This window comes from Oryctolagus cuniculus, chromosome 13, assembly GCF_051225735.1.
Source record: "Oryctolagus cuniculus isolate XC-2025 breed Fujian yellow rabbit chromosome 13, ASM5122573v1, whole genome shotgun sequence".
In the NCBI taxonomy this organism is placed as follows: Eukaryota; Metazoa; Chordata; class Mammalia; order Lagomorpha; family Leporidae; genus Oryctolagus; species Oryctolagus cuniculus.
Window position 1 is genome coordinate 22,180,596 of NC_142879.1, and position 27,023 is coordinate 22,207,618.

General features: G+C 52.1%; 1 protein-coding gene across 33 annotated transcripts; it reads left to right on the plus strand.

Moving 5' to 3' along the window:
• Positions 1–217: 217 nt before the first annotated feature.
• On the plus strand, positions 218–24,332 carry PFKFB2 (6-phosphofructo-2-kinase/fructose-2,6-biphosphatase 2). 33 transcript variants are annotated; one of them, XM_089311385.1, is made up of 17 exons: positions 497–635; positions 1,964–2,111; positions 3,688–3,886; positions 7,448–7,573; positions 8,436–8,532; positions 8,930–8,996; positions 9,129–9,203; positions 9,483–9,539; positions 10,403–10,527; positions 11,862–12,069; positions 12,525–12,671; positions 13,445–13,549; positions 14,260–14,389; positions 15,057–15,119; positions 15,389–15,453; positions 16,054–16,233; positions 22,481–24,332. In XM_089311385.1, the coding sequence occupies exons 3-17, from the start codon at positions 3,859–3,861 to the stop codon at positions 22,502–22,504; spliced, it is 1,497 nt and encodes a 498-aa protein (XP_089167511.1). In that variant the 5' UTR covers positions 497–635; positions 1,964–2,111; positions 3,688–3,858; the 3' UTR covers positions 22,505–24,332. The 33 variants fall into 33 exon arrangements, with proteins under 33 accessions (XP_089167505.1, XP_051677242.3, XP_051677241.3 ...); XM_089311387.1 differs by having other exon boundaries at positions 518–635; positions 2,013–2,111; XM_089311392.1 differs by having other exon boundaries at positions 519–635; positions 2,013–2,111; positions 3,688–3,917.
• The last annotated feature ends 2,691 nt before the right edge of the window (positions 24,333–27,023 follow it).

The window sequence follows — 27,023 nt, forward strand, 5'->3', positions numbered from 1 at the left end:
GGCAGGCCCCTGGGACGTGCAAACTCACCGCCAGCGCCGCCGCCTCCGAGTGACCACGAGGAGCCCCTGCTCTCTGCAAACACCTTTCCCACCCAGGCCCCTGCCGGTGCCGTGGAGCGCCTCGGGCCTTCAACACGACCGTCACAGATGCTGTCGCGTGGGCGGGGCGGGGCGGGGGCGGGACGGTGGGTGAAGTCCAGCCGGGCGCGTGGCTGGGTCCGGGAAGCCCCCGGTCCCTCGTTAGGGTACACGGCCTGACCCACGGGGAGCGGCACGCGAACACTCGGGGCGCGACCCTCAAGAGCACGGTGGACGCCGACTCCCGGCGCCTCTTAGAGCTTTCGCTCGGGTGTGCGGATCCCACGCAGTCCGCCTGGGACTCAGGGATGAAAGCGTTAACCTCTGCGGACGCCGGCTGGCGCGGTTCAGTCTCGCGAGAGTTTTTACAGAACAGTCAGGCTTTCTGTGGGCCCCGCCCCCAGCCCTGTTGGTTACCAAGCAACGATGCAGCCCGCCCGGGAGCCGGGAGACTGCGGAGCTGGTCTCGCCCTTCCTCGGGGCCAGGGTCCGCGGTTCCGCCTGGAGCCCCGCCCCCTGCATCCGCCGGCGCCCGGTTGGTCGGTGGTTCTCTCCAGGTGAGGACCGACGCGCGGGTGGGCGGGGCCAGCGGGCACGTGACCCGCCGGGGACTCGGGGCCGGGCCCCCAGCCACGACTCCAGTCTCCCGAGTTACGGGGCAGCGCCGGGGCGGCAGCCGGCAGGGGTCTCCGGAGAGATCGCGGGGTGAGCCACCGCTGCCGGCGCCTGGGAGGGGCTGGGAGGGCGGGCCGCGGGGGGCTGCACGCACCCGGATGAGGTGCCGGGCGTTAATGCCTCTCCGTCTCGGGGAGTGCGGGCGGCCAGGGCCTGGGAGCCGCACCTGCGGCTCGGCGTGGACGATTTGTGTGGTCGTGGAGGAATAATGCGCGGCCCCTGAAGGGGTGGGACCTTCTGCCCTCGCGGGCCCCGTGTAAGCTGGGTTAGGGAGCGAGCTCTGGGCTTTCCTACCCCAGGATTTACCCCTTATTCTGCAGGTGACCTTGGGGAAGTCACTTACCACCCTTGCCTCCCGTGTTCCTCCCTTAGAATCCTAGCGGATAAGCGGGGAGAGGCTGCAGGGCCGGGCAGAAGGGTGAGAACTCAGAGGAGAAGGGATGTGTAGGGCCGTCCAGGGACAGCTTTCGCCCAGGGAACGTGTTTCAAATTTTCCCACTCTTCTCAGTTTTTGAAAGTACTGAATCAACCTTTGGATTGAAGTTACTTTCTGTTTAAAAATGTTTATTTTCATGTACTTGAGAGGCAGAGAGAGAGATCTTCCATCTGCTGGTTCACTACTCAAATGCCAGCAACAGCCAGGGCTGGGCCAGCCAGCCGTCTGGGTCTCCTGTGTGGGTGGCAGGGGCCCAAGGGCTTAAGCCGTCACCTGCTGCCTGCCAGGATGCACATTAGCAGGAAATGGAATCAGAAGTTGAAGAGAAACTGAACCCAGCACTGCTCTCTGGGATGTGAGAGTCCCAGCCTGTGGCCTGACCCGCTGTGCCACAGAGCCAGCCCTGAGAATGCCTTCTTGGTAATGATCTGTTCCCAGCCTTCCCACCCTAGATCCTCAAAACCGGAGTCTGATGTCGTAAAGAAACTTGGACAAGCCACTTAAATCGAACAACGTCGGTTTTTCAATCTGTAAAATGGGAGAGAAGTAATAATGGTAGCAACATCTGCTCTACTTAGGATTGAAAGAGACAAAAGTGTCTATGAGGGTAAACTCCCAAGTCAGCAATACACTAGGGTTCTAGCACCACCCTCTTTGTAAGTGAGAAAACAGGAGACGGAGGAGGCTCATGGTTCCCCAAGGACAGGCAGCTCCTCTCTGCGGGAGAGAGAGCTGGCCTTGACTCTTGACCCTGAGTTCTTTCCTGCAACCCAGCTGACCCTCCGCACTGTTTTGAAGACCGTCTTCCTGCCCCTCCTTCCAGACGCCTACCGGAGAGCCACCATGTCCGGGCACTTTGGGTCTCCCTCGGAACACGGCAGCAACCGAACCGCCGGTCTTCGCATGTCGGACAAGAAATGTTGTGAGTTCTGGGACAGAGAAGGGCGGCCGACTGCCGGGATGTTATCTTGGGAATGCAACTCTGCTTCTTGGTAGGACTGGAAAATCATTCCTTGACTTGGGGATCTAAAGTGCCATCTCCAAGGGGACGGTTTCCTGTCTGAAACTAGTCATTTCAGTGAAATGTTTGATTTTGGGGCTAGAAGGCTGGGGCAGCCCAGGAGTGTGTGAGCTGCACACTCATTTGATCTTCGAAGTTGGGGCAAGCATTGTGCACACGGTGAGTAAGGCAGATTGACCAGGCACAGACGTTGGATGGGGCTGGTGCTGTTGGCGGCTCCCCTTTGTCTGTTGGGCCAAGTCTGGGAGTGCCCCACTCAGGCGAGGGTCAGTGTTGCTTGCGGCATTCCTAGGCTCAGGGGAAGGAACGGGCCCTGACTGCGACTTCGTACCGCGTCTTGGGTGCCTTACTTTCTCCCTGTGAGTTCCTTGCTCTGAGGACTGGTTTCACAGGAGCACGTCCATGCTAATTTCTTAAAAGTCGGCTGGAGCAGGAGGGCTTGCAGAGGGAGAAGCATCACTCCCTGTCCCCACACACCTGCATTTCCAGGCATCATCGCAGCCTCCGTAGCGTCCCCAAATCTGGGAAAGCCGGTCCCCAGATGTCTGGGAGAAGCTGCTGCGTCTGCTCCCCGCTGGCACCTTGCCTGTGGAGACCTGTCGGTGGGCTCCTCTCGCTTCAGGGGTTTTCTGTATCAGCAAGTGCAAGCAGCTGGCCAGCAGGAGCCGGGGATCGTTTCTTGGTCCCAGCTCCTCCACCTTGACGTCATGCGTCTGTCAGTTTCATGATTAATGGTGCTGATTTCTCTTTACCGCCTGCCCATGAGACCTACTGGACAGGAACAGCTGCTCTGGCTGTGATCCTGGGGTTGGCCACCTCTGCATTGTCACCAGGCACCAAGGGCAAAGTGCCCCATGAGCGAGAACCCGGATCGCCGGAGGCTTCCGGAACAAGACTGGGTTTGATCGACGACTTTACCTGCTCCTGGCAGCACATGGCTCTGCCTCCCTGTGCCTCCCTCTGCTCCCTCTTACGAGTGAGGATGCCGATGGCGTCCGCCCTAGGAGTGACCCGGGGGCTGGATGTGGCCGTGTGGGGAGCGCTTAGGAAGGCGCTGGCCACACAGCTGGTGTGTGGTCTTTGTCACAGGTGGCTTTCTTCTTGTATTTATGGTTGAAACATTATATGTGGATGCTCAAGTGCCGCGCTGGGAGTTCAGTGTTTAAAACACCCAGTGAAGACTTATTTTTTCAGTAGAGAATGTTTTCCCCTCTTGTTTGACAATGCCCTAACCCAGGTTTGGGGACCAGACTTGCACCCCAGCAGAGGGGAATCTCGTGTTACTAGGACGCTGGACCCAAAAGAGGACGGGAAGTTGGAGGGCAGAGCATGGGCAGACTCGGTCCCTGTGGGGACTCTGACCCTTGGGTCCGCCCTCTGCTGCCCGCCCGCCTGCCTGGCTCTCCTGGAGTTTTCTGTCTTGGGGTTTCCATCTATCACAGACGCCCTAATCTCAGGCCTCTTTTCTGTCTTCTAGACTTGGATTTCTGCTCCGGACTCTGATCTCTCCTTCCCAAACCCCACCTCTTTCTCCAGATGGCTTGTTCTACGCTTGTCCCAAAGCCACCTCGTTCATTTGCCCCAGTCTTATCTCGTGTCTGGGCTGTGAGACTCTGGTAGAAAATACAGAAGATCCAGCGAGGAGAACATGTGCTCTTTTACGTGCACAGAGACATGTAAATGTGGTTCTTTAGATGTCTGGTTCAGGTCTGTCTTAGTAACGTAGTGTGTATATTCTGTTCTGCCATTTCCTTTTAATTTTTTTTTTTTAATTTGCTTTGTTGCAGGCTGTTTTTGTGTTGGAAAATCCAGCTTTCCCTCATTATGTGTTGTACAGAGAATGTGCCTTGGAACAGGCTCCCTGGCTGCTGGCGTTCGCCCCAGCAGCTGCCTCTGCGCAGCTTGGCGGGGATCCCTTTGCTGCTTGGTTACACCTGCGCTGGCTAACTGACTCTGGGGAGTGCCTGGGCGGGAGGACTTCAGGGCTGAGGAATGGGCCCGGGGAGCCAAGAGCTCTGCAGGGGCACTCCTGGGCCGTCAGCTGCTCCGGGAGTGGGGTGGAGGTGCCTTTGAGACGTGCAGAGGCCTCTGAAAGCAGGAGCAGGGAGCGTCTGCGTGCTTTTTTGTTCTTTTTATTTATTTTGAGTGAATCCGGGGCAGGCAGGTTATTTACAGGCACATTTCCCTAAATACAAAGCAACACATGTCCATGAACAATTCAGAAAGAGGGAAAAAAGGAGGTAAAAAGTAAAAACAACCTCTTACGACCTCTGCTTTGTTTGCTAAGCCTGATGCTTGCAGACGTCGGGTTCTGGGCATCCTGTGAAGGAACATAGATTCCTGCTGCACCTATCGTTCTGCCATTTCCTGTTTTTAAAAACTAACTGCTTCTTGTTGGGAAATCCAGATTTCTTCATTCAGCGTGGATGGGTATGTCAGCTTCCCACCAAACTGTTTCCAGGTTTTCATCATTCACAGAAAGTCGCAGTGAATGTCCTTTTACACATACCGCTTTGCATGTTTGTGCCAGCAGCTGTTCCTACAGACATGGCAGGAGGAAGGGTAGACTTGAGAAGTGCTGACCAGTATCGCAGTATTTCAGGTTACCTGGTGGAAACGAGATTTCTCAACCGTAGCCGCACTGGTTAACTAAAGCGTCCACTCAGTTAGTGTTTGGCTGCAGTCATATGAATTTGGGTATTTCATGCCCACAGGCAAATGGCAGGAGATACTTAACAGTTATTCTGATTCTTGATAAATAAAAGTGTCAATCATGAAACATGCTTTATGGACGCATATTTCAAAATGTTGGATCTGTTTAGAATGAATACCGGGAGAAGGCTGGGAGCCATTGCTGTCCTGGAGCCGCTCTCGGGAATAAGGAAGACAGCAAAGCTGTGCTTCCCGAGAGTCCCTCTATGCAGAGCTGCTGTGAGGCCCGAGAGTCAGCCGCTGGGACCAGCAGTTACAAGACCAGGAGTTTGGGCAGGGCCCTGACCTTGACTTGCTACTGTGGGCAAAGCTCAACTGCTGAGGGCTTGAGGTGTTGTGTTTTTGTGGGGGCAGTTACGAGGCTGTCATTCCATCTGAGCATGTCTGATAAGGGAACCTAGATTTCGGATTGAGATGTGAGTTGAACTTTATGAAAAGACGCTACAAGAGGATTTGGGGATTGAAGCAGCTTTGCATAATGTATTCCACAGTCTCTGAGATCGGTCAGCACCAAGCGTCCTCCGTGCACATTAAGCCGGTGTTGGTGGTGGCAGGGAGACTGCAAGGTGGTTTTGTGTTGTAACGGGCAGGACGGCCTGCTCCTATTCTTGCCAGTGTGGTGGTTTCAGATAGGAAGTGGGGTTTTGTTTTGTGCTTTAGAAAACCAGAAGCCCTGGTGGCAGCCGGTGTGTGGTGTGCTCTGGGCAGAGGCAGCGGGTGTGGTGCTGGCGGGCGTTGGCGCAGTCCCCAGGGGTCAGGGGTTTTACGTTGTTCTTAGCCTGCTCCTCCCCGTGTGGCAAACACGGAGCATCTGGCTCCCTGGTTGCCTTCAGGGCAACTCCCAAGTATCGGTTCATTTTCAGCGTTAGGGAGGGCAGCAGGGCCTTTGGGGGAAGTGCCTAATGGGCTGGAAGGTGTGGACAGAGCAGGCCACGAAGCGCAGGTAATGAGGCAAACCCTGGGGGAATGGAGAGCGTGTGCGCTAGCTGGAGAAAGTGAAGACTCAGGGGGACTGTGCTCCGCAAACGTGCGCAGTGGCTCCCCTGCAGCGTGGCCAGCACCCAGGGGTGAATACCGCTGATGCCGCACGGTGGTGTTTGCTTGCCGCTGAGTAACGATTTTAGACAGAGGAACATTACTTACGTTGCTCCATTACCTACCTCGGAGGGGCTCAGTGAGTAGAAGCCTAAAAGCCAAGTCCTCTGGCCCTGCATCTGGACGTCCACCTGTCCCTCACCGCCGGGGCCACTCTGGCTATGCAGTACTTCTTGCCCAACACCCCTCGGAAACTCTCCTCTCTGCTTCTCCACTGAGACCTTTTTACAGTTCTCCCTCCAGAGATGAAGGGTTAATTTCACGTCCGAGCACCTCCCTTTCACCCAGTTGTCCCTTAGTCCTCCAGGGTCGGCTCATCCCAGTGTAGACAAGCAGCGGCAGCCCGCAGGGCAGCTTCTAGAAAGCAGTGCTGGGGTGTGGACTGTGAGGGTCTCGCTCTCCGTTCCATTCCTGGGCCGGGCCTCACTTCTCTGAGGGGCAGAGCCTGAGCCCTTCCCGATGAGCTCAGCTGGGTCTCGGCCCAGGAAAGGGGCTGGCAGCAGAGCGGGCCCTCTCCGTCCTCTGCCCTGTGTCGCGAGAGGCGGGAGGAGCCGGGCCTGTGAGTAAGCTCAGGAGGGGCTGCTTTTTCTGGAAAAAAGCTGTGCGCGGAGCCCAGAGTCTGAATCCCAGCACCAGCTCTGCCCTTGACTCTCTGCGTGTCCTCTGGAACGCCACCTGCCCTCAGTGCATCTTGTCCAGGACGATGAGCCTCTCCAAGTGAGCCTTGCGGAAGTAAGTTAGCTTACTGCGCAAGGGCGGACCAGCGGCTTCCTGCTTCTCCGTCGTCTTTTTCTTTTGCGCCACTTGGCCCTGATGCCCCTGTGAGCTGTCTACCAGAGGCTTCCCAGGGTCTATTCAGAACCTGTACCCAGTAGGCTTTGCCCCCTGACTCTAACTATGCTGTAGAAAGTCTGGCTTAAGCCGGAGCTCAAGGCCATGATAGCTCGAGGCCAAGCCAGGCCTCACCTGAGGCACTGACGGGCTGGGCGAGATTCCCAAGGTGGACGCTGTTGCACCTGCTGTAGGAGCCAGCTCGGTTCTGCACATAATCTTTAGGCGCCAGCCCTTCCTGCACAGCTGTGTCACTGTCCCGTGACTAGGTGTTCTCCTGGTAAGGAGGGGATCCTCGTTACTTTCTTACCCTTGCCACTCCCACCCCTCTTTCCACCTTGGGTGCCTCCTTGAAGACTTCAAACATGTGGGAAAGACATGGCTTAGTTGGACACTTTCTAGGAATCTGCATGGCCCTGAAATTCTATTTCCAAAGAGTCTACCCAAGATGTCAGTTTGCTTTCCTGTTCTTCCTGGAGCTTTTCCCTGCGAGTTTATGAGATTAAACGAGACATGAACGTGAAGTCCCTAGCCCATTTCATAAGGCTTACTAGGCCCCTAGTCATTTAGTTCGGCCTTGTTTTGTTGTTTCCTTTTAGCCTGGGCCTCCTACATGACCAACTCCCCAACTCTCATTGTGATGATTGGTTTGCCAGCCCGGGGGAAGACCTATGTGTCCAAGAAACTAACACGCTACCTCAACTGGATTGGGGTGCCCACCAAAGGTAGGTGCAAGTTTTCCTGGGAAAGGCAATGATTAGTTCTCAATCCCCACGGCCTCTAGGAGACTTGACTCCCTGGCATCAAGGTTATGGGGTGCTCCCAGCAAAAAGAGTGGGCGCTTCCTGATTTACTGGCTTTAGTCACTTTTTTGAGAATTATCTCTCCTGGCCTGGGGAGAAAGACTTTATTTTGAGGGAATGCTGTTGTTAGAAATATTAAGAATTAATGAGACAGGGTCAGCATTGTGGTGTAGCAGGTTAGGCCACTGCCTGTAGTGCCAGCATCACATACAGGCACCAGTTTGAGTCCTGGTTGCTCCAGTTGCAATCCAGCTCCCTGCTAGTAGTATGCCTGGGATGGAGTGGAGGATGGCCAAGGTGCTTGGACTCCTGCACCCATGTGGGGGACCAGGAAGAAGTTCTTGGCTCCTGGGTTTGGCCTGGCTCAGTCCCAGCCGTTGTGGCCATTTGGGAAGTGAGCCAGCAGATGGAGTATCTCTCTCTTTCCCTCTCTGTAACTCTGCCTTTCAAATAGAAAAAATAAATCTTTAAAAACAAACAAAAGAATTAATGAATATAGAGCTTTATTTTTTCAAAGCCTTCCCATGTACTTATATACACCTAGTGGTTCCCCTGTGAAACAGATAGAAATAGTATGGCTGAAGAACTTGAAACCTGGACACTTTAAGACTTGTCCAAAGTCTGCTGAGTCAGGACCTGAACCCACTCTTTTGACCTCTTAATCTGGGATTGTTCCCAGCACACCGTGGTGCTTTTTCATCCCCTTGGCCACATTAGGCCAGGAAGTCCCTATGGTGGCGCCATCATGTTGTTTTGCTCCTAAAGGATTTGGGTGTCTCTGCAGTGTTTAACCTGGGGGTGTACCGGCGCAAAGCGGTCAAGTCCTACAAGTCCTACGACTTCTTTCGACATGACAACGAGGAGGCCATGAAGATCCGCAAGTGAGTCTTTGTGAACACCTGACCTCAGGGCCAGTGTGTGCCTGGAAGTGGCAGGGCTTTGTTCCTCTCAGCCAGTGTCTTGTGAGCACTTGAAGTAGAGAGTGTCTGGTGGGCGGCTGACCTTGGGCTCGGGGAGGTGGAGCAGGGCTCAGGGGCATCATGTATGCTTGTAGGTCAGGCCTAAAGAGGGATAAGGTATGTGCACTGGGCGGGGGAAGGAGGAAGATGCTGGGTGCCGTGGAATCCTCGGTGGCAAGGGTGAAAGCTCTAGAGAGAAAAATTGTGACCAGCGGGGACCTGGGTAGCAAGGGATGTGACTGCTGCAGTAACCCACGTGTTTGTGTCAGTGGCCGTGTTGAGCGTAGCTCTTCTTGCTGATTTCCTCTGCTCTCGACAGACAGTGTGCTCTGGTGGCACTGGAAGATGTTAAGGCGTACCTCACCGAGGAGAACGGGCAGATTGCGGTAAGCCCGAGCCGCCTCTGCTCCGTGGGCACCCCCTGTCTGCAGCCTGCCTACTCAGTCCCACCCTGGGTCTTCCCTGATGGGGCTCCGTTTCTCAGGCCCCACTCAGTTACCTTGTTTGCTTCTTCCCAGGTGTTTGATGCCACCAATACCACCCGGGAAAGGAGGGATTTGATTTTGAACTTCGCACAGCAGAATTCCTTCAAGGTAAGCTCTGACTCCGTGCTGGAGGAGAAAAGTGGAGTGGAGGTGGGGAGTCAGGACGGGGACATGCATCTGTTTGACCTGGTGGGTGGGGACAGGGCTGGATTCCTGAGCCCTTCTCTTGGGGCATACCTCCAGTCCTTGAGCGTTTCCTTTTAGGTCCTTTCTCAAGAGCAAAATCATGGGAGACGAAATGGCTGGGTGGGATAGGTGAGCACGTGCTCTTAATTAGTAGCCTGGCCCATTTCTGTCTCCCTCATCACTTCCTCTCTCCATGGCCAGGTGTTCTTTGTGGAATCTGTGTGTGATGATCCTGATGTTATCGCTGCCAATATCATGGTGAGTGACAGCCCTGTGTCCCGCCTCCTCTTCTTTTTTGAGTCTTGTCTGGTTTGTGTCTCTGGGTAGTGAACGAGAGAAGTTGACACGGTTGACACTAGAGAGTTCTGTCTGCCAGAGCACTGTGAGTGCTTCCCTGTTCCCTTGGGAGATGAGATGGGAGCTTTGAGAGTCAGGTAAGAATTAGCTGTTGAGTGGACGCTGAGGCCTAGATGTAGGTGTCCTGGCTTTGTGTTCTGGATATCCTTTGAGTGCTAAGACTTGGGTGTTGGGATAGATCATATTCTTTATTATCTGTTTACTATCTGTTACTATCACAGTAAGCACCTGCCCAGCGGTTGTCCAGTAGTCTGGTCAGTGTTCTATGCATTGTCCTCTTCACGCCCTCTGGGGTCACTGCATTCCGTGGCCCCCTTCAGTGGGTCCTGCCACGAGGTGGACATCTGTGGCTGTTCTCTTGGAGGTGCTGTCCCAGCACTGTGGGAACCTGGGGTGATCTGAGGCGAAGGTACCTGGTCCCAAGGCAGGCATTGGATTACACGCCCTATTCTGAGCAACAGTGGGGAAAAATTGGAGCCTCTTCTACCTTCAGGAGAGTCCGTAGAGGGATGGATGGGGGCGGCTTCAGCTGCGTGACTGCCCGTGTCCTTCAGCCAAGGGCAGGCACATGACTCCCAGTTGTCTTTCCCTTCTTGCTTGCCAGGGTCACAGGATGGGGGCGGGCTTCCCAGTGGCGGGGAGTGCCAGTGCCACAGAGAAGGGCCGCTTTCCTGGGCGTCGGACTTCTCCTCCAGCGGAGCCGCATGTGGCAGAGCTGCGCGCGCAGCCCTGTGACGGGGCTCGTGCTGCTCCTGTGCTTTCAGGAGGTAAAGGTGTCGAGCCCCGACTACCCCGAGAGGAACAGGGAGAATGTGATGGAGGACTTCCTGAAGAGAATCGAGTGCTACAAAGTCACCTACCGACCCCTGGATCCAGACAACTATGACAAGTAAGGGTTAAGGTCACGACCTGAAGGGCCTGAGGCAGAGTCTCTTCCGGGAGCAGAGCCTTCCTCACTCTGTCCCTTGATTGCTAGTCCAGACTATTAGTGTTTACGTCATCCCAGAGAAACTGGGTGTGGATGTGTGGCTTTTATGCAGGTTGCATCTTACACTTGAACACCAAAGTATTACATACTTTCTTTCTATGTACATGTTCTATCTATCATCTAATCTGTCTTACACGTAAAGCTCTTGGGAACATGCCTGACTCAGAGGAATTCTCATAGATGCTGCCTGTCATTCCAATGGAAGTGTCTGTTGACAGTGTGGTATGGAATTCAGATAAGATGCACTGTATTGGGAGGTACAAGAGCCATAGCAAATGTCAAGTCCATGTTGAACAAAGATGGTGCACTTGGAAGCCTGTGAGAGCCCGGCCTTTTGAAAGCATGGACGTTCAGGGCAGTTACTGGCTCTAGTCAACAGATGTGGGCCTGCAGCCAAGCCATCACCAAGACAGATGCACTTGGCACGCTATTAGATCACTGCGGGCCGGGTGAACTTGGTCAGCCTTTAGCTGCGTCAAGTGGGTTGCCCTGAATGCCAGTGTTTGGAAGTGTGCCCTTAATACAGAGGTTGAAAACTGCTACCTTGGATATGATCGCGCAGTATATTCTTCAGTTGCCCAAAGTCTCACACAGAGAGATAGCCTAGAAGGATGCTTTCATGTATGACAGTGTGTCTTCATAGATGTTATCTCTGGTAACAGGGTGATGGGTGACTTGCATCATTCTACCCTATTTTTTGTTTGTTTCCTGAATTCTTTTTTGGACTAACTACTTACAGTTTTTATAATGAGGAAAATCCCACGATGGCCACAAAGCAAACAGTTCCTGGAGTGCCTTTGGGAGAGGCTCGATTAGGCGGATGGAAGGAGTACGTGGCTGTCTCTGTGGCTCCGCAGCCTCCCTCTCTCCCCGGGTTGCTGGTGCCGTGTTCTAGCCGGGTCTTACCAGCTTCAGGTGGAGCCTGTCTTCTCACCAAGTCTTGGTCTTAGCACAATCTTCAGGACGTCTAGTCTTGCCCTTGAGTGGAAGCTGAGTTCTGTTTACTGTGTTTATCTACTTGTGTGGTACAGTGCTACACAGAGGGAAGGGTACAGACTGACCGAGAGCACAGGAAGGTCTGCTTCATCTTCCACCGTCTCTTGCCACTCGGTTCTAGCAGTGTGGGGAGGATACAGGAGAGGAGGAAGAGCTGCCGAGAGCTTGCAGGTCCCCTCCTGTTCTTACTCTTAGATTTGCATGCCTGGGAATTTTTTTTTTTTCCTATCCTGTCCCAGAGACCTCTCTTTCATCAAGGTGATAAATGTGGGCCAGCGATTTTTGGTCAACAGAGTGCAGGACTACATCCAGAGCAAGATAGTCTACTACCTCATGAACATCCACGTCCAGCCCCGCACCATCTACCTTTGCCGGCACGGGGAGAGTGAATTCAATCTCGTGGGCAAGATCGGGGGTGACTCCGGCCTCTCGGCGCGGGGAAAGCAGGTGAGTAGTTGGCCGGCATTTGGATTTCCTAGGCTTAGAGCTGGAAGGGCATGGCAGAGGTCATCTGTTTCATCCCCTTCTTAAGTCCCGTCTGGGCTTAAGCTGTGGTTCCAAGCAGTCAGGCAAGTGCCAAAGATGCTTCCTTGCTCACTGCCTCTAGGTCTGTACTGAAGTGTGGGTGACTTGGAACCATTTCTGCTGTGATCATTCAGCCATTACTTATTCAGCAGGACTTGTGTTCTTAGCACAGTACAAGGTGTTCCCGCTGAAGTCCATTTCTTCTTGGGTTTATATTAACTATGTTGCACCTTACGGATTTGGCCCATGGCTCTCCACACTGCACATTACAGGCCAAGTTAGCAGTTGTGTGTGGGGGGGGGGGGGTTGGTGGTGGTGGTGGTGTGTGTGTGTGTGTGTACTTCTTTCTTTTCATAATTTTTATTTTCAAACCCCAGTTTGCTCAGGCTCTGAGGAATTTTCTGAAGGAACAGGAGATAGCAGATCTGAAAGTGTGGACAAGCCAGTTGAAGAGGACCATCCAGACCGCTGAGTCTCTCGGGGTGACCTACGAGCAGTGGAAGATCCTGAATGAGATTGATGCTGTGAGTAGGATGCTCTGAAGGCCAGGGGAGCCAGCAAGAATCACCTGTTGAGACAGGGACCCTCAGAAGTCACTCGGTGGGCAGAGTGACTAGAAAACTAGAACCGCACATCAAAACTGCACAGAATCTGGATCTGTGGCCAGTTGAGGGGTTGGAAAGGAGGTGGACTTGGACCTCCAATCAGAGCTTCCCGCCTGCTCAGCACCTGTGCCAACAGTGGGACCCAGGCCAGCGTTTAACCTCATCGCTCTGGCATCTAGGGGGAGTGAGGCTGAACAGGCTCATTTTGTTCCTTGATATGTTTTCCTCCTGGGAGAAAGAAGTAGTTAACTACCCAGTTCTTTAATTTTTGCTTAGATATCTTGCTCAGCTCTTCTGGTGAAGTCCTTCCTCACAGTTTTCTTGTAATAGGAGACATCTCTTTCCTTCCTTCCTCTCTGCCTCTTTATTCTTCCTGCAAGGTGTTCAGTGCCTTCAGTTTCCCTCCTTCCGTGCTACCTCCTTCTGTTCCTCTTGTTGACTTTTCTTGTCCTCCCCAGTGCTAGGAGAAGGGGGACGTTAAGCTACAGGAGCTGCCTGCTTTCTGCAGGGGCCCTCACCCCGTGATCCCAGACTCCTTGCCACCCTGGTCACAGTCAGCTGCCAAGCATGGAAGGACTCAGCGCGGGGCCTGGCACACAGTCTGAAACTCGTGATCATCCCTCTTATGTTCCTTGTCTGGCGTGGGGCGAGAGCGGATCAGTCGACCCCTCAAACCCGGTGGCTCCTTGCAGGGCGTGTGCGAGGAAATGACCTATGCAGAGATTGAGAAGCGGTACCCGGAAGAGTTTGCACTTCGAGATCAAGATAAGTATCTGTACCGGTACCCAGGAGGCGAGGTGAGACTGCCCTTGCGTGGCGTGGCTGCCCAGCCCTGTGCTGGGGCTTGGCCCTCGTTTGGGAGAAGGATTGAATGATTGGGCGGTGATTAGAACGGAGGATCTGGGCTCATTTATCCTCCAAGCTTTGGGTCATACTAAGCTATCCAGGGCAGAGGGTGCCAAGATATCCCCTGGGTTGAGTATGTTGTAGAATCCTTTTTACTTATTTTCATTCTACCTCTTCATTTCTACCTCCCTCCAAGCAGGTAGGGTCACCAAGTGCACATGGGATATGGGGTTGTGAACCATTTCCTGTTGTCTCTGGTGGTCAGCTTGCCTCCTGGTCTAAGGGGTTTCCCACCATAGGGATGTGCAAGGCAGGAGTGCATGAAACAGGATGATGGGGGCCAGGAAACTGCTAGCAGCCTCTTGCCCTAGACTCTGCCTGTTCCTTTCGTTCCTTCCTTCCTGTGGGAAGGAAAAGTAAGCCACTGCCACCACCACCGGTTGGATTCAGACTTCTTGACCTTGGTTTTCTCAGTGTCAGCATTGTTCTTACAAGTCCTGAGTATTTTCAAAAGGCAGCAGGGCCGGGGGCAGCTAGCCGGTGACACAGTCACTGAGCCTCCGGGAGGAAAGCCGGCGGGGGATGAGGAAGAAGTGGCCTCTTGACTATGGGTCCTGCCAGCTGTGCTGGCCTCCTCCCAGCCTGCCCACTTCCCCCACAGTCATACCAGGACCTGGTGCAGCGGCTCGAGCCTGTCATCATGGAGCTGGAACGGCAGGGCAACGTCCTGGTCATCTCCCACCAGGCTGTCATGCGCTGCCTCCTGGCCTACTTCCTGGACAAGGGCGCAGGTACCAGCTGAGTTGGGGGGCTGGGGACACAGGCAGAGAGAGGGGCCGGGCTTACTGCAACTCTTTCTCTTTCTTCCACTCAAATTAGGGTGCATTCTCCAGGCAGCCGTGTGGGCTCCCAGCAGCTGTGGCGTTGCCTACTTGAATTCGCTCTGCTGCCTCAAAACCCCCAGGGGACCTGCGGGTGCTGCCACCGCGCTGCTCGTTGGCCCCGTCTGTCTGAAAGGCCTGTGTCGAGCTGAACGTTCGCAGCTTGGCCCCGTGGCCGTGGGAGGGTGGTCTCTTGGAAGCATCTCTGTTCCTTGGGTTGGGGCGCTGGCGTCTGGTCAGAGCCGTGAGGAAGTGTTGCTTTCCTGCCGGATCCACCTGACCTGCTGGGAAGCCTGCAGGCGGCCTTCGCATACCCGAGGGCCCAAGTCTCCCCTCCCGTGGGGCCCTGGCTGCTGCACTGTTTTGTCTACCTGGAAGGATCTAAAATGGTCCAATTTCCTCAGGAGTTTGGTGGCTTCTGTGGTCTTGCTGAGCGTCTGGGGACTAGGGGAGCACGTGTGCCACTGCCGGTGGCGGTCAGGGTGAAGAAAGCTCACGCACGCTGCAGACCCATCTCCGTTACCTTGACCTCACTCTGCAGTGTAGGAGACCCCTCACCTGGTCTCTCTGCTTTCAGATGAACTGCCGTACTTGAAGTGCCCTCTCCATACCATCTTCAAACTCACTCCAGTGGCCTACGGTAACTATGGGCGTGGGGCTGGCACAAGGTGGGGACTGGCGCAGGTCAGGATGCTTGAGTTTTCTCTGAAGGTGGCCCAGAAGTTCCGCGTCGTCCCGTGCATCTCAGGGAAGTTCCCTCGGCACCCTCCATCTTTGAAGGGGTCGATGGGCGCCTGTGTTTGGGAATGCACGCATACCTCCATGGTGTGCTTTCCCAAACTGAAACCCAGGAGTTTTTCATAGAGTGTTTTTGCCTGAAGGCTTCTTCTCTTTCCTCTGTTTTGTTAGGGTGTAAAGTAGAAACAATTAAACTCAACGTGGAGGCCGTGAACACTCACCGTGACAAGCCCACTGTAAGTATTTTCCCATGGATGCACTTGCCACGTTCCCGTTCCCTTGCGTCTTTGAACCTTTGGTACCAAGAGACTGTACAAAAGGAAAACATGCAGATCTCACGGCCTAGAGGGTCTGCTGACTTCCCAAAGGAAGAGATGTTGAGATTCCATGTTTTAAAGTTATCTCTCTTTCATGAATTAACCTTGAAATCTGGCTCCTAAGGAGGTCAGTTAAATATGAAAATATTTGGCTGAAATAAAATACAAACATCGCCCCTTCCCCCACCCCCAGGTTTCCCTTTAGAAAGCAGGGCCCACAGGAGCCAATGCGGTCGGGTCACGAGGTTTAGGTCTGATCCTAGCTCCGCCCCTGGGGATCTGCGTTATCTTCAATAAGCCCCTTCCTTGGAGCCACTCTCCATGCTTTGGGGTGTGGGGCTCAAGGAGCTTTTCCCCCTGCAACGCTTTTAGCTCCCAGGGGCTGGGGATCAGGCTGTGTCCCTGCATGTGGAGCAGCAGGAGTGGAGGAAGCTGTGTGGCTGCAGGCAGTGTTCAGCCTGTGCAAGTGAGCTTTTGGTTTGGCTTTCATCTGTGTGGTGTCCCTCCATTTCCAATCAGAACAACTTCCCCAAGAACCAAACCCCTGTAAGGATGAGAAGGAACAGCTTTACGCCTCTGTCCAGTTCGAATACAATCAGGCGTCCAAGAAATTACAGTGTTGGGAGCCGGCCCCTCAAGCCCCTCAGCCCTCTTCGTGCCCTGGACGTGCAAGAAGGGGCCGACCAGCCGAAGACCCAAGTCAGCATTCCGGTGGTGTAACCGTGTGTGTCCCTCCGCCCTGGCCTCCTGCCCCTGTCACTAATCACCTGCGCCCTGCCACTTCACCATTAATCTGAACACAGATCCTGGGTCTGTGTTGTGGACCAGCTTCCGTCGACGGCCTCGCTCAGGGGCAGCTTGGCAGGTTGGGTCTTTTAGGATAGGCGCTCAGCTGGGGTGGTCTGGAGGAGGAGGAACAGGATACACTCTCCCGGGGCCAAGCACGCCCCTACACCTGCTCCTTTCTCTCTCGTGTCCAACTCCCCACCGTCCTGGTGCTGTGACAGTGGCAGGTAAGTGCAGGGAGACACGAAAGCCCATTTCTCCTTCGCCTTTGTCTCTGGAATGTGTGTTTCCTTCATAGTCTTCGCTTGATTGTTCTCCTCTTCCAGCTCACCCGTGGCTTGTCCGGTGTTGGTGTCTGGCAAGGAGGGGTGGTTGGCGAAGGAGAAGGCTAGGCCCCGACGCTGCCTTCTCCCATGGGCCTGAAGGGATCAGGACTCGGGGAGACTCTCCTTTGCCTTCTCCCTTCCTCTCCAGCCAGGTCCTGTAAGGGTCAGCCCAGGCTGCAGTCACCCAGAGAATTCTCTGGAGCTTGCAAGTACACATAGAGTGAGAGTTCTGGCCTCCTTTCCGAAGGAATGATCCTGTTTCTGATGCTGTGAGAGGAGCTGGCTCTGGGGGCGGGATGACATCTTGGTGTGTTCTAGCTTGAAGAGCCCAGAGTAGATCGTCTGTTACTGCAGGGTGGGCTGGGCCAGCAGGGCGGTCTCCAGCTCTCACACAGCACTTCCTGGAGCACTGCTCTCCTCTTCTGAGGTGCTCAGGTTCTGTGCCAGTCACAGCAGATTCCATGCCAAAGCCTGTGTCCTGTTCTTCTTGAGTTGTGCCGAGGTCTGAAGGGCCCCATTTCCTATCATTTTCAGCACAGCCTCCTTAACTTAAAAAAAAAGCTGCTCTTCCCCCCGCCCCTCCAGGAGCAACCTTTTTTCCCCCCAAATGTGGAAAAAGCTTGATCAGAGTTTAATCTCTCATTTAGAATATTCCTTGTTCATAAGGAGAATCTATCTCATCTTAGTGTCCAGAGGAGTCCTTGGCACACTGAAGTCTGACTCTTTTTATTTGTTCACTTCTGTCATTTTCTTTGTAGGGTTAGACAGGAAATATTTAAATTCATAGTCCCTTCGTGGCCAATAATGGCTTTCTCTCAGTCCCAGTGGAGTAGAAAATGTATGAATGTGGATATGTATATTTTGCTGAGAGGCAAGTCTAGAGTTCTCATGAGACTTTTTTAAAAAGATGGGTGGCTCCTCACTGCAAAGTTATGAATTTGTCTTTTAGAGGAAGTCATCAATTTTCCGAGGACAGTCGTGTTTGGTAATAGAAGACTGGTCTTGGTTCTCACCCGTAGTGTTCTTTAGAGAGCTCTTTAGAACTTTGGGACACGTGTCTGGGTCCACCTGGGTCAGGCTCAGTAGTGGCTCACTGCGTCTAGCTTGGAGTCTGGACATGTGGTGTTTCTATGCTTCCCTGATGATTCTGATTCATTCCCAGTAGCTCCACCCTATCAACTTGGGTGGGAAAACACTCGGGCAAAGTGTCAGCCTCCGAGTTCTGAATTGCCTCCTGGTTCTGAAAGGACAGTTCTGTGCAGTTAGATGTTTGAGCACTTGACAGTTTGAGATGAAGTCACCCCCTCGAAGGCAGGCTGCTTCAAACAACCCTTTTTATTAAAGGCTTGTTCCAGGCTCTTGTCCCATCTCTGACACTTTACTTTGCAGGGTAATTAAAAGAAATCACTGGATTGAATAAATGTCTTTGGTTGAAAGCTGAGGGTTTTAAGCACCTTGGAGAGGGGCACCAGTGATGAAAGTCGGCAGCACCGGGAGCTGACTGCTGACCTTGAGCCCTTTGCTCTTACGTGTCCAGTAGAATCCCGCAGCCAGTGTCCACACTCGGGGGGCTAGATTCTTCCTGCAGTTGTGTCCGGGACAGTCACCTGCCGTCACACATTGTCTTTAGTGGCGTTGGTTTTGGCAGCGTTGGGGGGGTGGGTTTGTTTAGTGTCTTTGCTTTTGGGGCTTTGAGCTGGGTGGGGGAAGGACACAGGGAAGTAGTAGAACGGGTCCTTGTCCTGGGAAGCAGGACCTGTATAACCAGTGAGCACTTGCCGGAGAGAGCTCCGAGTGTAGAGAGAAGGGGCAGTGGAGAGCAGATTGCTCTTCCTCGCTTTTCTCCTGTCCTGGGGCTGCTGGGAGACGGGGTCTGGGAGGGGTTCTGCAGTGGGGTCTGGCAGGTCAGTGCCTGCAGCATGTTTCAAGGTTGCCTTGTCTGCTGTGCTTGGGTGGTGGCATCTGTGGCCCACATGGCACGATTCAGCCTTTCCTCGTGCTGGGAGGTGAGAGTAGAGTGAGAAGCTGGAACTCGGTGATCTCAAGACCCTGGATTTGGCTACACTCACCATGAAGGAGAGGGGATTTGTGGTGAAGTAGCACCCTGTTAGCCTGTTAAAGCCCCGGCACTGGAGACAGGTCCAGGGAACGTTCACTCTGGCTCTCAGCCTGCTGATTGTGTTTCCACTCTCCCTGGCCCCCTTGCTGGTCTGTTTCCCCCGCAGGAGCTGAGGTGGTCTTACTGCCCTCAGATAGGACACGAGCAACTGGAATTTGACAACCACAAGGGTTTCAGCGTCTTTCAGGCTTTAGAGCTAAGAGCCCTCAGAGAAGTTCATCAGGAAAATAGAGGGCGCGAGCTCTGATTCCAAGCTTTAGAGACAGCCTGCTTGCCGTCTGTGCTCTCCCATCCTCTCCCCTGCTTTCTTGAATGTGTACTCATGGTGTACGCACCTTGCTGTGCTTGTCTCAACCCCAAGTTCAACAGGGAAAGGGTGGACCCCACACCACCCTTTGCTGATGTGCTGAGTTCTGTTAAATAGGAAACCGGTGAAGACTTCAGCATTTAATCTACTGATGTAAAATAGGGAAAGGAAATCATGTTGTTATTTGTGTGTGTGTGTGTGTGTGTGTGTGTGTTCTCTTGCTCTCAAAGCTGATTGAGGAAATTCCTGGCAGATTTGAAAGCAGCAGCTCAGGCAGCCACTTCCCATTCCGGCCTCCTCATCTTCCAGTTGGAATTTAGCACTTACTTTTTATCTCTGTTATCTGTTGTTTTGATAAAGGGGTAGTTGAAAAAATAGAAGAAAGATCTTTTAAAAACATGCAGTGCTGGGGATGATATGCCCCATTCATTCTCTGGCTTCTTCTTTTTTTTTTTTTTTTTTGTCTGTTTCCCAAGAACTGAGCATTAAGGATGGCCTGACTTTGTGCTCCCCGCCTGAATGACTGCTCGTGTGAGATCAGGGGCAGACCCTTGCAAGCCACACTTGATGTTCAGAGGTGGTGAGGTTTGGAGGGAACATTTGGCACAGCTGTTTGGGAATAAAGCCACCTTGTGGTTTTCCTGTGAGCAGGATTCCGGAGTGATCAGGAAACAGTGGTGCTTAGCCCGAGGACAAGGGAAGCACACTCAGTAACTGTGAGAAGTGTATGTGGGTGAGGGGATCTTAGGCACGTTCTACTGTCTTTGCCAAGTCCAAAAGCTGTGTTGTATTGTTGTCAAGAAATTGGATAGATTTACACAGCTTTCCTAGTGTGCATTTTGGCTTGCTTGTATTTGGAAATACTTTGTATAGCAAGAATAGGTGTTCACAGAGGGTTGCCCTCCTTGGGATGCCTCCATCCCATCCTGCAGTGCCTGGTTCAAGTCCCAGCTACTCCATACTTCTGATCCGGCTCCCTGCTAGTGTGCCTGGGAGGCAGAGAATGATGGCCCAAGTACCTGGGTTCCTGCCACCCATGCGGGAGACTTGGATGGAGGGAACTTCTGGCTTCTGGCAGTGGTCTGGCCCAACCCAGGCTGTTTCAGGCATTTGAGGAGTGAACCAGTGGATAGAAGATCTCTACCTCCCCCCCTCCCAACTTTCAAATAAATAAATAAAAATTTTTAAGCAGAAATTTTAAAATATGTAACAACTGAGTCCGTTTGCAGCATTGGTGGGCTCTTTGGCTTCTCCTGGCCATGGCACAGACTTCAGACGTGTGCCCAAGAATTTACTCTTAGACTCCCAGTCCCCAGGATCTGTACATCCTCTGTGATGGACTCTAGGGGTGTGTGTGCCAGCTGATAGGCTCACAGGGTCCATAAGCCAGCAGTCCACCTGCTTTCTGATTGTAGCTTGGTGGTGTACGTGCGGCATCGTAATTCTCGGTCTACAGCACCTGTCTATAAAGAAAAGATTCAACACGCCATGCTTTCTCTTTTTAGGGAAATTCTCTACACTCTGGTTTTAATATTAATAGACATTTCTTGTCCAGTAGCAGCCAAATTCTCATCATTTTGTAAAAGATGATGGTTGAGTATCACTGGAATGGTATTTTGTGAACTCATCCGAGGGAACGTGTGTTCAGAGCCTGAAGTTGTGACATGTACTCACCCAGTCCCCTTCAGGGCAGGGCTTTGTGTCACCATCTGTTTCTGAACCTTCTATGCCTGCAGCTGACTCTGTTGAGGAGTGTCGCATTCCCCTGGGTAGTGGTGCTGTTTTTGTCTGCTGTGAACTTGGCTTTTATTCCTAATCTGATAAATAGAAATACAGAGGAGATTTTGTGATGAAGAAATGGGTGGGTAAATGTGGGTAAATGTGTTCTTTCCAGTCAGTCTCTTACTGGATATCAGTGGCCAATATCTACCTACTTTCAATGTGATTGTATCTGATTTGTTGTATATATTTTGTTTGCTATTGAAGTAAGACAATTAACTCATTCTGATATGGTGATGATTTTACTGTGGCAACAGCAAAGGACTGATCACAAGCAGTGCCCTTTGGAGGGAGGTGGGAGTGAGGGAGGGCTGAGGTCCCTGGGTTGGATGGGGATGGGCTGCACTGGGAAGCCAGGAACAAAGTTCTGCTGTGGTTCCCTAGGCACTGCTCTGTTGACAGTGAGAATGTAAATCTGTAGTGCTGTTCTGATTTAATTGGTGACACTGATGAGAAAATTCACCAGAGGCGTGTACAACTGTATTTGAAATGTGCTTTGTGTGTGTGTGTGCGCGTGTGCGCGTATGTGTGTAGACTGGGCAAATAAAATTGTTGAGTAACTTGAACATTTCAGAAGGCTCCTGGGTTTTTTGTTTTGTGTTTTGGGTTCTGTTCCCTACCATCCCCCTTCCCCCTAAAACTTTGCCTCTTGTTGCACAGCGAGACTTGGGCAAACCCACTTCAGTGTGAGTCCATGGCATAGGCACGGCTCACTTCCACCACCTTCTGGGGGAGATGGGAAGGACATCATGGAAGAAAACGTGGTGTACTTGTGTGCACCTATTGGCGCCTCTATAAGAATTACAAACTACATTTGACCACACTGTACTCTAAGTCCCATTAGTGACATGTAATTCATGTTATCTAGTACAAAGGAAAACACTGGAGAACTTTGAAAATGTATTGGGCTGTTGCTTCTAAAATACAGCTTGCCTGCTGTTTTGTAAAGGGCTTGTAGTCCATGTGTAGAGCAGTGTTTGCGTCTTCTGGGACGGGAGAGTGCGCAGGTGGGACTGTTGCAGCATTCTCAGGCCTGAGTCCTTGAACCCTAACGTGGACCAGGAACTCGTGAGAAAAGCAGAACCGCAGGCTCCAGGCCAGACCCGCTGAGCCCAAGTCTTCCTGCTAGCAGGGTCACGAGGTGGTTCCTATGTACATTCAGCACTGGGGGAGCACCGTTCTAGGGGGAAGAATTTCTCACGAGGCAGAACGTTAAGTCTCAGTGAATGGGAGGAAGTTGCTCTGCTCTGATCCCTGACTTCAGAGCAGGACTGGGATAGCTGCCCCGGCAGGGACCCTCTCGGAGGCCAAGTAGCCCCGGGCTGCAGTGTCACTCTTGTGGCGTGGTCTTTGGCTGATGTTGCCAACACATTCTCCCTTTACTGCCGGGGTCCTGGCTACTTCGGTTTCATAGCTTGGGTACGTAGCTAGTGGTCCAGGTCTCACGAGGTCAGCTTCTCAGGGAGAGAAGCCGAGTTTACCTGACTCCCCAGTGTCCATGCGTGGGTGTGGATATGGGGGTCAGCGGCGCGGGGAGCAGCGGAAAGGCGGGGAGGGCTTCTCTACTTTTCTTGGTTCATCTGCTGTCTGGGACATAATGGCTCTGCTTCTCTTCCTTCTGACCCGTAGGTAGCAGCGAATGGCTGTGCATAGAGCCCCCTCCGTGGCGTCCCCCACATCGCTGTCCTCCTGATGTGGAGGCTGAGGCCAGACCTCTCCGAGGGACGGGCATCTACTGGAAAGCTGGGATGTCAGCTCCACAGAGACTAGGACAGGAAGCTCAGTGGGGATTCAGCTTTGGGCGCCACCAAAATAAGGCGCAAGAAAACAGTCACCGCATTTCTTCCCCTCATGCCCAGCGGGAATATCAGTTAACACTGACACTTAACTTCCCTGTGCCTCGAAACATCTGCCAGCCCGAACCATGTAGTTTTTATCATCTCTCTGCTGGGTTGGCCCACGTCGGCCTATCTTGTTCATTTCAGGCATTTTCCCTCCTTGCTGTGACTGCCTCCCCACAGTGCACATGCACCTCTTCAGATACGGTTTGCAAGAGTGAGGACGGAACTCCAGGGAAGCTTGTCCAGGCACAGAGCTGGCCTCTGTGGCCATCCTGGGAGAGCAGGCTAGAGCCCTGGCAGTCACCTGGTGCCACACTGGACAGGAGACGCCCAGCAGGTGAATGGAGGTGTCAGAAGTTCCGTCTTCGGCAGCGATGGAGGAGGCAGTGCCAGTAGCACCCTTTTCATTCACAGAGTTTTCAGGGCGGACTCTGGATGCAAGATCCCTCACGTGGGTGCCCATCTGAGTTCTCTTTGGTAGCTACCGTGTTTCCTTCCGATGAAGACCAGAGAGAAGAGTAGGGCTCTGTTGGCATCACCCAAAGAAATAAGGACAGCTCCTCCGCAGTCAGCTCTGCTAGGGAGAGTTTCTGGCTTCACACAGATGCACGGAGACACGTGCCTCTGTACGGTCTGTCACCGTGGCGTGGTCTCTGAGAAAGCCGTGCCCATGAGGGCAGTGTCTTAGGATGCTTCTGTCTTGGCTAGTTGTCATTCTTACGGGCACCTGTCTCCCGCGTGGGACTTCGCAGGAGCAGGAGGAGAGCCGAGGCCTCCAAGCGTTGGGCATTTGGTCTCCCTTACAGGCGCCGGGCTGTTCCCCAGGCCAGTGACTGTCAGATGTACAAAGCTGTCTCTGGGAGTGGTTTCCTGTCACTGCTCTGGATGCAGGGTGTGCAATCCCTGAAGGATATTACATCTTGCAAGCAAAACCTTTTTTTTTTTTTTTTTTTAAGAATAATGCATTTTTAGCTTTAATTTTTTTTGCCTTTCACTCTGATGCCCACATACTGGGCAAGAGAGCGAGTAGCAACTCAGGCCGTGCAGCGCGGCTTTCCCCAGGCGGTTCTTCCGTGCTGTGGGTGACACGAGGCAGAGAGCTGGGCTGCGGGCAGTTCAGCAGCCGGCAGCTGGGAGCTGCTTTCCCACGCACAGAGCTGCCCCCGACGGGCTCCTCACCCAGCTCTGCACGGCGGCTCACCTGGCTGCTTGCAGCGCGCTGTGCTGTACAGATTTGCTTCTTGTGGCGCAGGTCTCCCTCTGCATCTGTCTGCGCTATCTTTTGGTGATCAGAAAAAAAAAACATTTTTTCATTATTTATTCTATCTGTGTAAGGCATTTTTAAGTCCTCATATTAGCATTTGCATGTATTTAACCAGAATGTAATGTAATTTATGTTGTCAGTTTTTTGGTAGAAATGTAGGTGGCCTGAACTTTTATGTCTAATGATGTCCATGGTATCACCTTAAGTTAAATTTCCAAAATAGGATATCATCTTCTCTAAAAGGGTAATAATAACTGTGTTAAGGCACAGTAGGGTTTTTTGAATACTTTTTTCTCATGGATTTTTATTATGAGCCAGGAGATGTATTTCTTTGCAGAAAAGTTTACCTCCTGGATAAATAAAATCAATGCTAAAATATGTGAGTCCTATGTATTGTTTTTGTAATAACAGAATACAATAAAGGCTATTTTTCATTAAAAATGCAATCGTTATAATCACGCACAAAAGAAGATTACATTTGGTACGTGGGGCTGGCCCTGTGACGTAGCAGGTGGAGCTGCCGCCTGCGATGCCAGTACTGATGTGAGCACTGACTCAAGCCCAGTGGCTCCACTTCTGATCTAGCTGCCCGCTGACGTGCCTGGGAAAGCAGCTGAAGGTGGCCCAAGTGCCTGGGCCCTGCACCCACGTGCAAGGCCCGGATAGAGTTCCTGGCTCCTTGCCTTGGCCTCTTGCAGCCCAGGCCGCAGCAGCCATTTAGGGAGTGAACCAGAGGATAGAAGGTCTCCCTCTGTGTTTTCTCTCTGTCCCTCCCTCTCTATATCTCTGCCTTTCAAATAAATCTTAAAAAACAAACAAACAAACAAAAACACTTGGTGGTGCTGGGGCTGTGGTGTAGCAGGTAAAGCCACCACCTGCAGTGCCAACATCCCAGGGGTGCCACTTTGAGTCCTGGATGCTCCATTTCCAATTCAGCTCTCTGCTAAAGCGCCTGGGAAAGCAATGGAAGATGGCCCACGTGCTTGGAGTCCTGCACCCATATGGGAGACCCAGAAGAAGCTCCAGGCTTGTGGCATCAGATCGGCCCAGCTCTGGCCGTTGTGGCCATTTGGGGAGCGAACCAGCAAATGGAAGACCTCTCTATCTTTCTGCCTCTGTCTCTCTGCAACTCTGCCTTTCAAATAAATAAATAATCTTTAAAAAAAAACCATGATACTTTATATATACACAAAATATTCTCAAATTATTAGATTGTATATATATTCCAACTATAATTATGTTTTAACCAGTGATTACTAGCATTTCAAAATGATATCAGGGACCGGCCACTGGCGTGGTGGGTAAAGCCACTGCCTGCAGTGCTGACATCCCATATGGGTGCCCATTTGAATCCCGGCTGCTCCACTTCCAATCCAGCTCTCTGCTATGGCCTGGGAAAGCAGTGGAAGATGGCCCAAGCCCTTGGGTCCTTGCACCCATGTGGGAGACCCGGAAGAAGCTCCTGACTCCTGGTTCCTGGCTTCGGATTGGCACAGCTCCGGCCATTGTGGCCAATTAGGGAGTGAACCATTGGATAGAAGATCTCTCTCTCTGCCTCTCCTCTCTCAGTGTAACTCTGACTTTCAAATAAATAAATAAATCTTTTTAAAAAATGATATCAGTGGGATTGTTACAGGTACACATTATTGGCATCCCAGAATTTTACTCACTTATGTAACAAATAGTTAATGATTACCCGTAGGTTACCAGGCAACTCCTAAAGCAATGTCACTGCCAGTTTTCTAGCGCTTCTTTTCGGAAAGGAAAAGCAGTTCTGTAACCCATCTCTCCCTGCTGGGACCGCTGTCTTCCTGATGACTGGTCTTGGCCAAAACCAGGATTAGATAAGAATTACATAAATGTGCATGACAGAGGAACTTAGAACACTCTCTTTGGGGGCAGGAGCAACAGATATAAAATAAAAATGTCCTTAATAGCAATAGCCGCTTCCAAATTCTCTAAATTCAGGAGTTCTGGTAGAATCAGAATGAGTAATGAATTTTCCAAGTTTGAAAGTAAACAAGAGATAGTGGTCATAAATGCTGAGGTGGACGAGTAATAATGAGAGTGTGGTGTCTAGGGTGTCTTGTTTTTTTTTTTTTTTAAGTTTTATTTATTAGAAAGGCAGCGTTACAAAGAGAGATGAGAGAGAGACCTTCCATCCACTGGTTCGCTCCCCAAATGGCCACGATGGTTGAGGTTGGGCTCCCACGAAGCCAGGAGCCAGCAGCTTCTTCTGGGTCTCCCCCGTGGGTCTCCCCCTGGGCCATCTCTGCTGCTTTCCCAGGTGCAGTAGCAGGGAGCTGGAAGGGAAGTAGAGCAGCCCACAGGGGATGCTGGCACTGCAGGCAGCAGCTTAACCCACTGCACCTTTTTTTTTTTTTGAAAGATCTGCAAGCACTTTTACAAGTAGTATTTGACAAGCTAAGGACTCTATTCCCAGAAAAGCTTAGAAACATAAAAGTTTTGCATACAGATTAGGAGGGTCATGACCTCAAACCCATTCCTCAGGGTAGGAAACCAGGTGCCAGGTGGTAATCCACAAACTCTGTATCTCCTTTGATGTGTAGAAGTAAAAATCAAATGACATCCATTCGACCCTTTTTTCAGCAGAGGAGGGGAATATTTGGACACCAAAATACCTTTTTATGGACACTGATATATTTAAGATTTTTATGGATTGTAGTGAGATAATGTCAATCATAGGGAGTAATATCTTCTTTCTCTTCAAAACATCAAAGCACAAAGTCTGTCCCTTTTTATTCTCACCAAGCCGTTGTAAGCTGTGTTATCACAACCATTTACAGACGGGCGGCTGTTCCCTTCTAATTTCCAAAGGCTTGAAATGCCCTTTTTGGTTATGTGCAGTGCTCTACCTGTGAAAACCTGGTTATCTTCTTCAGGTAAGTGTCTCCTTGTAAGGGACATTCTTGCAGGAATGTGAGGTCAGTCCTTAAACCCCAGCTGTCAGCCAGCCCACCTGCAGAGAACAGTGCTTTATCCTCTGGGGTTTCTTTCATTAGCGATGCATTGACTGCACTGTTTGCATTTGCTTTTCACTTCCTAG

Excerpts from the sequence above, each read along its gene's own strand:
- PFKFB2 (XM_089311379.1), top strand. The coding sequence starts at position 387 with ATGAAAGCGTTAACCTCTGCGGACGCCGGCTGGCGCGGTTCAGTCTCG. Across the intron at positions 13,550-14,259 it reads ACCGGTACCCAGGAGGCGAG|TCATACCAGGACCTGGTGCA; the intron begins GTGAGACTGCCC and ends CTTCCCCCACAG. Across the intron at positions 16,234-22,480 it reads CCGACCAGCCGAAGACCCAA|GTAGCAGCGAATGGCTGTGC; the intron begins GTCAGCATTCCG and ends TCTGACCCGTAG.